The 12,417-nt window shown below is 37.5% G+C and overlaps 2 protein-coding genes across 2 annotated transcripts; both read left to right on the forward strand.

The window, feature by feature from the left end:
• Window positions 1-1,075: 1,075 nt before the first annotated feature.
• On the forward strand, window positions 1,076-3,985 carry LOC103989613 (endo-1,4-beta-xylanase 5-like). Its single transcript, XM_065153071.1, has 7 exons — window positions 1,076-1,133; window positions 1,365-1,411; window positions 2,063-2,285; window positions 2,359-2,525; window positions 2,599-2,697; window positions 2,784-3,560; window positions 3,632-3,985. The coding sequence occupies exons 1-7, from the start codon at window positions 1,076-1,078 to the stop codon at window positions 3,983-3,985; spliced, it is 1,725 nt and encodes a 574-aa protein (XP_065009143.1).
• Window positions 3,986-7,124: 3,139 nt separating this feature from the next.
• On the forward strand, window positions 7,125-9,490 carry LOC135642568 (endo-1,4-beta-xylanase 5-like). Its single transcript, XM_065161704.1, has 6 exons — window positions 7,125-7,165; window positions 7,578-7,800; window positions 7,874-8,040; window positions 8,114-8,212; window positions 8,299-9,075; window positions 9,146-9,490. The coding sequence occupies exons 3-6, from the start codon at window positions 7,984-7,986 to the stop codon at window positions 9,488-9,490; spliced, it is 1,278 nt and encodes a 425-aa protein (XP_065017776.1). The 5' UTR covers window positions 7,125-7,165; window positions 7,578-7,800; window positions 7,874-7,983.
• Window positions 9,491-12,417: the final 2,927 nt, after the last annotated feature.

The following is a 12,417-nucleotide window of genomic DNA, read 5'->3' on the forward strand; positions in this document are numbered from 1 at the left end:
AAATGGTAGGTAAAAAACATTAATAACCTACCAAATAATTTTAAGGGAGATGTACTAATGGGTAATTTTTATTTTTTTTATATATAATCAATAATTTTATCTTATTTTTTCTAAATTTGAGGTTTGTTTATGCATTGTTAACTATTTTTAATTGAAACTCTAATTTATATATCTTACTTAAAACCCATTACGATATTTAAAATATTAGCTACTTTTTATATGTCTATATGCTTATTTAATTTAAATTAACCAACTTTGCCAATACTAATTAGGTCTTTTGATAAATTTTTTTTTTTGTCTTTTGCTTCTGATGGATGTTAATGGCAATAATGCGCACAAAGGATTTCAATTTCTGAAGGGATATATGCTATATCAAAATTTAAAATGATAAATAAGTTATTCTTAAACCTAGAAATATAAATATACATATAAATAATATATATGCATAATGCTTTATAACAAAATTCTCATAATTATTATTCAAAATAAAATTTTGGAATAAAATTACTTAATACTATAGGGTGAACACTCTCCATTGTGAGCTGCATCCACATAGATTGCCAAAATAGAAAATATTATAATGATAATAATAATAACATATATAATATAATGATAATAATGTTGATAGATTGTATACATTTATTCTCTTTATATTTCGCATTAAGAGTTCTTTGTATTAGATACGGCCCTTTCCCTCGCTCTACTCTCTTCCCCCCTCATAATAATAATGATAATAATAACATTCTATTTCATCTTCTAAAGGAATATAACTCAGGCACAAAATGTCTTGTCCTATATCTTTAAATATTCTAAACTAAATAATAATAATAATAATAATAATAATAATAATAATAATAATAGTTCCATTTTCATCTTCCAATGGAAAATAATTTTTTTTTACATATTATGGGAAATTCTCTACTTCCAAACTTGGCTATGGAAATTAAGGATCAAACTTACACACAACCCTGAGGCATTATATAATGTAGAATCTTGTGTTTCTCTTTGATATTGCATCTTATGTCCTTCTCCATCACTACGACCATCTCCTCCGCTGTCACAGGTGTAAAGAAGTATGAAGGCTTCCTTGCTCAAATTCTTCCTTCTGTTTTCATGTGCCGCAATATTCACAGGTATGTCGTGAACTTTGATTGATGCAATACGTTCCATTGATGTAATAGGATGAGCAATTATACATACATCAATCGATTAAGATGACAAAACAAATATTAAGCATGATTTAGCCTGAAAGGAGGATATTCCTGAGGGAAGTTTATTGTTCTTCTCCTATGGTGTATTCTTTTCTTTTCTTTCTTCTATAGCCGGTTAAATTGCTAATTACTTGTTCTTTGATGTGGTTTCAGGGGATTTGGTGACTTCAATATCCTATGATTATACTGCGAGCATAGAGGCAAGAATGTTTGATTATCTTAAAATTAATATATTATTTTTTAATTTACATAGTTCTTCACTCTGGATAATATTGTTATTTTTTTTGGGTTATATATATGTATAAAGATAATTTTGTGTGGGTCAAAGAAATATATAAATCACCTAAAATATTCTTAATAAATTTCGTGCTAGTTTTTAAGGATATTAATATAAATTAGTCTTAGTGAATAATTAAGTTATCGTAGTTAATGATAGGAAACTAACAATGGTATAAATGTAAAAAGCTTCAGTTTTTGAAGGGATATATAATTAGAGAATACATGTGATATTTTCGCATAATTGGCTTAATATATTATTTTTCTAAATGTCTTGTTATGCATTAGAGTGCAATTGTATGAAATGACAACCATTGGATTAATGATCTCATGAAGAAAGTAAAAACAAAAAAAGGTTTAACACATGTATTCTTTCTCTATAGATCACTTAATGTCTTATTTTCTCTATCATTTAATGCTAATTTAGTCGTATCACTTAATCTTCTGTATATGAACACGACATTGATTTACCACACGTGTATTGAATAATTAATGTGCATTTTAAATGTGTTACAAAAAGCACCCGATGACCTCCTTACCCTCGGGAATCCTGACGTCTCTTGTTCTTCCTACAGTGCTTAGCGGAGCCCCAGAGAGCTCAATATGGTGGTGGTATCGTCCGCAATCCAGAATTCAATGATGGCTCCAAAGGATGGTCGGTGTTCGGCTTTGGCCAGATAGTAGAGAGGACATCCGACACGGGTAACAGGTTCTTGGCTACGGACCGGAGAAACTTGTCACATCAAAGCATGTCTCAGAAGGTCTATCTGGAGCGGGGGATGCTCTACACCTTCTCAGGTATTGTCATGTCGATGCCTGCAAGCACTGCTTACGTTACTACTCGGCGATGACGTTCCTCGTCTTGTTTCAGCCTGGTTGCAGGTCGACCAAGGAAACACCACCATCACGGCCATCTTCGAGACGGCTAAGGATGGCTTGGTCCCCATCGGAGCTGTTGAAGCCCGGTCGGGGTGTTGGTCGATGCTCAAAGGTGGCCTGACTGCCAAATCCTCTGGCCCAGCTGAGTTCCACTTCGAGGTGAGTTCGACGTCAATCTTCAGCTCACTGCACATGGTTTAATTTCTTCCATCTCAATGTCTGGTGGCTGCAGAGCAAGGACACAAGCGTGGATATATGGGTGGACAGTGTGTCGCTGCAACCGTTCACGGAGGGTCAATGGCGAGCTCACCAAGCGGAGAGCATCAGCAAGGTAAGAGCTCAGATCGAGCTTCCGGTGTGCACATTGAAGCTGTTCGAGTGAAAGCTACAATGAAACAAGAAGTTAACTGCGCGCAGGTCCGCAAGAAGACTGTTGCAATCCGAGCCGTGGATGCCAATGGCAACGCCCTGCCCGGTGCATCAGTCTCGATTCAGCAGAAGAGGTCCGGCTTCCCCTTTGGTTGCGCCATCGCCAGCACCATCCTCGAGAACTCGGCATACCAGAGCTGGTTCACCTCCCGCTTCACCGTCACCACTTTCGAGAACGAGATGAAGTGGCCCTCGAACGAGCCGGAGCAGGGCAAGGAGCAGTACGCCGACGCGGACGCCATGCTCGCGTTCGCGAAGCAGCACGGCATCGCCGTCAGAGGCCACAACTTGGTCATGGACGTCCCTGAAGCCGTGCAGAAATGGGTGCAGTCGCTCCCCACGCAGCAACTTCGGGAAGCAGTGAACAAGAGGTTCAACTCCGTGATACCGAGATACCGAGGTCAGGTCATCGCTTGGGACGTCGTCAACGAGAACATCCACAACACCTACTATGAGGACAAGCTCGGCGAGAACGCGTCGTCCATCTTCTACCAGCAGGCGCACCAGCTCGACCCCAACGCGCTCATGTTCCTCAACGACTTCAACACACTGGAGGCGCCCGTAGACGAGAAAGCAACTCCGGAAAAGTACCTCCAGAGGCTGCGGCAGATCCGGTCCTTTGGAAATCTTCCGCGGATGGCGATCGGGCTTGAGAGCCACTTCACCATCCCGGACATATCTTACATGAGATCTGCTCTCGATAAGCTTGCCGGAGCTAATGTTCCCATCTGGCTCACAGAACTGGACGTTGCTAACTCAAACGAGGTACAGTAACTGTTCTGCCATTGACATCATCTCCTTGAGTCCATGATCTGACATCTGAAGTGAACATGCAGTCGAAGTATTTGGAGGACGTTCTGAGGGAGGCATACTCGCATCCAGCCGTGCAGGGGATTGTGATGTGGGGAGCATGGCATCCACAGGGATGCTGGAGAATGTGCTTGACAGACAACAACTTCAAGAACCTGCCGACCGGGGATGTGGTTGACAAGCTGATTTTTGAGTGGAAGTCTGATAACCTGGCTGCAACAACTGATGCTGATGGTCTGTACAGGGTCGAGCTCTTCCATGGCGAGTACAAGATAACAGTAAGCCACCCTTCAAGCAACTCATCATCGGTGCGGAGCTTGACACTGGATTCAGCTACACAGAACAACAATGTACTCACGTTTATGTTCTTAAGCAACTGAATCTGTCAATCACAAAGGCAGATTTCAGTAGGTCTTGTTCTTCTATGGTTCTCTTTCTTGTTTCTAAGAAACTGGAGGTCGCCAATGCGTGGTAATGGTTAGAGATTACGAGGGAAAAACCTAAAAAGTTTCCTCCTTTTACTCTCACAGGATTCTTATTGACTGAATTAAATATTTAATAATCAGTTTTAATCAATTTTTCTTTTCATCTAATGATTGATTCAATGCCATGATCATTTTGTTTCTTTCTTTTTCTTTATGATCTTTTTTACGTCTTTATGATCTTTTTTACGCATCCTAAAGAATGACATCTCTAAACAAAATATGATCATCCGCTCATTTTCGATAAACTAAACAATCTCATCATCTTCCTCATTACCAATCTTTCCTTTTTATTTTTATTTTTGATAAACTAAACAATGAAGTTTCATATTTTTATCTTATAAATTTTACGTCTAAAATATTAAGATAAAGGATATGATGACTTTGACTCTCACATAAATAGCAGTATGCTCTGAGTCTTCCAATCTTCCTGCATCATAGAGTGCACACAGGACTCTTAGGAATTATGCCTTCGCCCGATCCCAAGAAGTCCCGATCTCCTCAGGACTTCCTCCGTCGCACAACTATAAGAGGAAGGAGATCATAGCCTTGAAAACCCACGGAGGAACCTAGATTCCAAAGAAAGCCAGAAGCTAACCAGCCCTAGGCAGCACCTTTTAGCAGAGATGGAGAAGATAAGAATGAGAGAGGAGTTTAGCAGCTGTCGAAGTTCCAACCGATCACCAAACCAACTAGAGATTGTGTCTATCGTACCTAAAGTTTTAAGGTAGTAAATGGGATTTGATCTTATATTTATCCTTAACGCGGACCAATTAACTTTGAAAAGATCAATAGCGGTTGTGTTTATCAAAAGCAGATCAGATGTTTATCAAAATCCAAGAATTTGGTTGAAACTTTTCGAATTCAGCTGTGAACGATTGAAAGTTGTGTTCGTAAACGTTTGAAATTTTATGAACAGGCAGGAATTCTGAGATGATAATTCAAATAATAGTTTATAAGGAGACATAAATGGGAGGTAGAAAACATTAAAAACATACGAAATAAGTTTAAGGGATATATATATATATATATATATATATATATATATATATATATATATATATATATATATATATATATATATATATATATATATATATATATATTCTCAGAATTTGATGATGAAATTAATTAATGAATTTACGATCTTATCTATGTTTTGAGTGACGTAGGACTAATTTTGATCAGAAAAGACAAATCCATTCAAGCAGGAGAAATCGGACATTGAGACGGAGTGAATATGTTAGATGATTGGACATTGGCAAAAGGTTTCGTGCCATGAATTCGGGCATCGAGCCGAAGGATCGAATATTGCACCAAAAAGATCGAAAGTCATGGGAGTCAATATGCCGATTGGACAATACGCCGAAGGAGAGGATGATGCGTCAAAAGAATCGGATGAAGCACCAAATGAATCAATGATATGTCGAACAATATAAGATTCATGCTTGTAATCATGTGTGTCTAGATTGAGTTAGTTAGGTCTAATTGAGTTGATTTTAAACGTAACCATACCAACTTGATTAGGGATCAATTTGGCCTTAATCAGGGCTGAATTAGGCTTTTTGTTTGGCTTATTCAGTGTCTTGTAGTAGAGTCTAGCGATAGTATCGCCCACACACAGTCTCCCAGATTGTGTCAAGTAGTGGTACCATCAGATTGGACAATAGTATTGCCTAGACATAGTTTCTCATATTGTGTGAGACAGTGGTATTGTCAGATTAGGTGGTAGTATCGCCTAGTATCAATGCTACAAGCGATGGTACCATCCAACACCAATGGTGATACCGTCGGGACCTAGGAAACCCAGGATGAAACCCTTTTTAGCTCCAATTTTTAAGCCATTTGGGGTTTATAAATACCATTTGGGACCTAGGACGTAGGTCACAACAATCGAACCGCTATAAAATTAGTGTACCTCTCTTTCTTTACTCGTTTACTTATTTTGCAATTGCTTTACCTACTCATTACTACTCTTGCAAATGTTTTAAATTTAAACGTCTTTCCGATATGGTTTAATCGTATGAAGTTTCAAATCGACATAATTTTTTACGTAAGCACTAATTCACCACCCTCTTAGTGTCGACACGGTCCTAACAATATATACATATACATATATGTATATATATATGTATATATATATATACATATATATATATATATACATATATATACATGCATATATATACATATATATATATATATACATATATATATATATATACATATATATATATATATATACATATATATATATATATAATCAGTTATAAAAAAAATTAATTATTATTTAAAATAAAAATTTATATAAAATTAATGAATACTATATGGTGATTGCTCTCTATTGGGAGTTGTATCCAGAATGCCAAAATAGAAAATACTAAATTGATGATGATGCTGATGATAATAGGTTTGTGTACATTCTCTCTCTCAAACAGTGCATTGACTAGAGCCCTATGCATTAGGTATACCCTTCAATACTCATAATTAGCATTCTATTTCATCTACTAATCGAATGTATCAGATGCTCTAACATGCTTTTGTTTTGCATTTTCATCCTCTAATAGCAAGTAACTTTTTTTTTTTTTTCATATTATGAGAAATACACTATTACTAAACTTGACAATGAAAATTAAGGATGAAACTTACATACCCCCAAGCCATTATATAAAGTAGAATCTTATGGTTCTTTTTACTATATTCTTTTAATTCTTACACTTATCTCCACCACCACCACCTCAACTAAGTAGTCGTTTTCACATGTGTGAAGAAGGATGAAGATTTCCTTGCTTAAATTCTTCCTTCTGTTTTCATCTGTTACAATATTCACAGGTATGTCATGAACTTCGATTGATATAATATGTCAAATTGATGTAATAAGATGAGCAATTCTTTTACACATCAATTGATTAAGATGAGAACGACATGTGAAATTGCTAATGTTTAGTGCTCTTCTTGTAAGATATAATATTTTCTTTTCTTTTGTTGCCAGGATAAATTGCTAATGGCTTATTCTTTGATGTGGTTTCAGGAAATTTGGTGACTTCAATATCTTATGATTATTCTGCGAGCTTAGAGGCAAGAATGTTGTTTGATTCTGATGAAATTAATATATTATTTTTTCATATATATGTTTTGTAATTTATATAGTTGTTCACTATGGCTAATATTATTCCTTTTTTTTAAGGCTTCTAAATATTTATACTTGCAAAGCTATAATTTATTTAGCATTATAATGTCTAATATATATGTTCCTTCAAATTCAAATCTAATATATAATGTCTAATATTTAATACTTAGTTCTCTTGTAATTAATGAGAATGTTAACACTCTTTCTCTATAGATTACTCAGCGTTTTATTATTTTCTCTCTCATTTAAGGCAAATTTATTCTTATCACTTAATCGTCCTGTCTATGAACAAGGCATAGTGCCTGATGATGATGACCCTCACGACCATGGGAATCCTGATATCTCTTCTTCTTCCTACAGTGCTTAGTAGAGCCCCCGAGGCCTCAATATGGTGGTGGCATCGTCCGCAATCCAGAATTCAACGATGGCCTCAAAGGATGGTCGGTATTCGGCTATGGCCAGATAGCCGAGAGGACATCCGACACAGGTAACAGGTTCTTGGCTACTGAGCGTAGACGCTTGTCACATCAAAGCGTGTCTCAGAAGGTCTATCTGCAGCGGGGGATACTCTACACCTTCTCAGGTACTGCCATGTCGATGCCTGCAAGCACCGCTTATGTTACTGCTCGGCGATGACGTTCCTCGTCTTGTTTCAGCCTGGTTGCAGGTCGACCAAGGAAACACCACCGTCACGGCCATCTTCAAGACGGCTAAGGATGGCTTCGTCCACGTCGGAGCGGTTGAAGCCCGGTCGGGGTGTTGGTCGATGCTCAAAGGTGGCCTGACTGCCAAATCCTTTGGCCCAGCTGAATTCTACTTCGAGGTGAGTTCGACGGCACTCTTCAGCTCGCTTTCCACGGTTTAATTTCTTCCGTCTAAATGTCTGGTGGCTGCAGAGCAACAACACGAGCGTGGAGATATGGGTGGACAGTGTGTCGCTGCAACCGTTCACCGAGGATCAATGGCGAGCTCACCAAGAGGAGAGTATCAACAAGGTAAGAGATCTGACCGAGTTTCCGGTGTGCACGTCGAATCTGTTCGAGCGAAAGCCACAATGAAACAAGAAGTTAACTGCGTGCAGGTCCGCAAGAAGACTGTTGCAGTCCAAGCCGTGGATGCCAATGGCCATGCGCTGCCCGGTGCATCAGTCACGATTAAGCAGAAGAGGTCCGGCTTCCCCTTGGGTTGCGCCATCGCCAACACCATCCTCGAGAACAAGGCATACCAGAGCTGGTTCACCTCCCGCTTCACCGTCACCACCTTCGAGAACGAGATGAAGTGGTACGCGAACGAGCGGGAGCAGGGCAAGGAGACGTACACCGACGCGGACGCCATGGTCGCGTTCGCGAAGCAGCACGGCATCGCCGTCAGAGGCCACAACGTGGTCTGGAACGACCCTCAAGACGTGCAGAGCTGGGTAAAGTCGCTCCCCACACAGCAACTTGGGGAAGCAGTGAACAGGAGGTTCAACTCCGTGATGCCGAGATACCGAGGTAAGGTCATCGCTTGGGACGTCGTCAACGAGAACGTCCACTTCTCCTACTTCGAAAGCCAGCTCGGCCAGAACGCGTCGTCCGTCTTCTACCAGCAGGCGCACCAGCTCGACCCCCACGCGCTCATGTTCCTCAACGACTTCAACACACTGGAGGTGCCCGTAGACGGGAACGTAACTCCAGAAAAGTACCTCCAGAAGCTGCGGCAGATCCAGTCCTTTGGAAATCTTTCGCGGATGGCGATCGGGCTTGAGGGCCACTTCGGCACGCCTGACATATCTTACATGAGATCTGCTCTCGATAAGCTTGCAGGAGCCAATGTTCCCATCTGGCTCACAGAAGTGGACGTTGCTCACTCAAACCAGGTACAGAACTGTTCTGCCATTGACATCTTCTCCTTGAGTCCATGATCTAACATCTGAAGTGAACATGCAGACGAAGTATTTGGAGGACATACTGAGGGAGGCATACTCGCATCCAGCCGTGCAGGGGATTGTGATGTGGGGAGCATGGCATCCACAGGGATGCTGGAGAATGTGCTTGACAGACAACAACTTCAAAAACCTGCCGACCGGGGATGTGGTTGAAAAGCTGATAATTCAGTGGAGATCTGATAATGTGACTGCAACAACTGATGCTGATGGTCTGCTCAGGGCCGAGCTCTTCCATGGGGAGTACGAGATAACGATAAACCACTCTTCAAGCAACTCATCATCAATGCTGAGCTTGACGGTGGATTCAGCTTCACAGAACAACAATGTCCTCAGGGTTATGATATAAGCAACTGAATCTGGCAATCACAAAGGCAGATTTCAGTAGGTCTTGTTCTTCTATAATAATTATTATTACAAATGATAAATGACGAAGGTGGAATTCTAACTTTGCTTCAAGTATTAAAATAAAGTCTTAGTTTCAAAAGACAAATTTTAGACACAAATTTTCCATGATTTAGTTTCATAAACCTCAACTTATTTAACAAGTTTAGAGATAACTTAAAAAAATTATATAATTTATATCTAAAATATTAGTATGATGATAGTATACCGATTCATTTACCTTGATTATGATGCAGGTTCATATTTTTATCTTATAAATTTTATATTTAATAGAAAAAATAATGACACAGGTTTATTGATTTACTAGTTAACCTAATAACTCGTCACCACGTGGATGATGACGTGAGTAGAAGAACCCACATGTCTCTCCTTCCCTCTCAGGTAAGTCTGCACGAGTTGGTCGTAGGGAACATTAACCCCTTAAAGCAAAGCTCATTTCCTCCTTTTTTTTTTTTTTTTAGTCGCCTGGCATAGGTAATTTGTATCATATCTCAAATTGGCTCCAACACTAAGAAACAATGCATTTCCGGTTGTCTTGCACTTAAGATACACCCGTACTAGCAGGCCACCTATATAAATAAGCCCCTGAACGATGTACGGGCGTATCCTAACTAGCCACCACCATCCCTCTGTCGTTTGCCCAATGATAAAAGTTGATCCCTAGAGCATTAACAAGAGACTAAGACAGAAGAATCCTACTACTCTCACTCCCATCAAAAATTGATTTTATTATCGGAAGGGTCGAGTCACGAACTCCTTCGATGTTAACCGCTTGTGCAAGATTCCCAACGAAGCCAAGGCACACCTCAGCTTATCATGAACCCCAATGGAGCTCAAATCACCACAGTCTCATGCAAAATTCACCTCACGCGAACAAGCAATATCGTAAGATTTTGTCAGTCGAATCTTTCATTACTTGAACCATCTCCCATGGTTGCCACATGGATTATCAGGATAAGCTTACACCTCCTTCGGGATAGAATCAAACCATATCGACTCCCCAATCAATAACATTGAAGTGATAATAACATGATAGAGGATTCCAAATCTAATCCTACGAATCTTAAAACGTTAATGCTATTAGCTATTAAATATGATAAAGACTTGACTCTTGCCTAACAGATCCTCTCATTCATCCAGCTTCATAGAGTGCACACAGTACTACTACATTGTCCAAATAAAGCATCGGGCCACAGTCCATTTTTCATGTCAGCTAAAGTTTTGATATGACTTTCATATGATATTAATAAGTCCCGAAAATATTATATAAATTGGATGTGACACTAATCGGTTACAGATAATTGATCCAAACACATAGAAAGTCTTTAGAAAAGTATAATATAATGTCCTAAGACTACATTTGCACCACTTGAGACTCATCAAATATGAAATCCATAGATCAAAATATCAATTGCATACACGATATTGTACTAATAGAATCTAATATAGCCCATCTCGATTGTCAATCCGATTTATTATGTTGTCGACTAGTGTCACACTTCGATAAGAAAAAGAAAGTCGTTGCTGATTAGGAGAGAATTTACTCGAATAAAAATACTCATATATTGTAACTCATATCTCATTTAAATTTGATATTCTAAAAAACTCTATTGTGGTGCATCTAACAAGAACTCTTTGATATTCAAGTTAATTTCTATTTATTGCAAGCATAAAAGAGCTCAATTTTGAGTTTTCTTGAAAGAAAAAAAATCTTTCGTAACAAAATTCCCATTCAGTTATTAATCTAGAAAATTATACTAAAAATTTTTGAATTTTATATGGTGATTAATCTTCACCACAAATTGATTGCCAAAATAGCATCATCGTGATCGTATGTCATAATAATAATAATTACATTTGATTAGCTTATATTCATCTCAACCTAATAAAACCAATAATCGCATATTGGCTCGTACACGATAAAAGTCTTTTTATTCTAAGAAAATACTGCAGAAATGTGAGATGACAATTCAAATAATAGTTTATAAGAAGACATAAATGGTAGGTAGAAAACATTAAAAACCTACGAAAAAGTTTAAGGGAGATGTATTAATTATTTGTAGCACATCAAAGCTATTATTCAACTGCCATTTTAAACTTTATTGATGTCCTAATGGGAAAATTATAATATAAGTACATATATATTCCTATAAAGGCAGTAATTTTCATATTTTTCGATCTAAATTTGAGGTATGTTTATGCAGTGTTAACTATTTGTTAATTGCAACTCTAATTTGTATATTTTAATTAAAACCCATTACAATATTTAAAATATTATGACATTTTATATTTCTATATGCTTATTTAATCTAAATTAACAAACTTTCTGAATAGTTATTAGGTCTTTAGATGGATACTTTCTTTTGTTTTTGTTTTTCTTGTTTAATGGATGTTAATGTCAACAATGTATATAAAGGATTTCAAATTTTGAAATGATATATATGCTATATCAAAATTTATCAGATAAATAAGTTATTCCAAACTTAGCACATATATATATATATATATATATATAGTAATTATTTTTCAAAACAAAATTCTACATAAAATTAATGAATACTATATGGTGATTATTATCCATATTGCCAAAACAAAAAATAATATATTCATGAGAATTATAATAATAATAGTAAGTTGTGTATATTTTCTCTCCCAAACTCTGGATTAGGTATGCCCCTCATCTATTTCATCTACTAAAGAAATGTAAATAATGCACTAACATGTCTTTGTTCCATATTATTAAACATTTGTAACTAAATAATAATAATAATAATAACAACAATAACAATAACAGTTGCATTGTTTGTAAGTAACTTTTCTTTTTCTATATCATGGGAATTTGACTACTACTAAACTTGGCAGATCCAACTT

Source organism: Musa acuminata, chromosome BXJ1-1, assembly GCF_036884655.1.
Source record: "Musa acuminata AAA Group cultivar baxijiao chromosome BXJ1-1, Cavendish_Baxijiao_AAA, whole genome shotgun sequence".
NCBI lineage: Eukaryota > Viridiplantae > Streptophyta > Magnoliopsida > Zingiberales > Musaceae > Musa > Musa acuminata.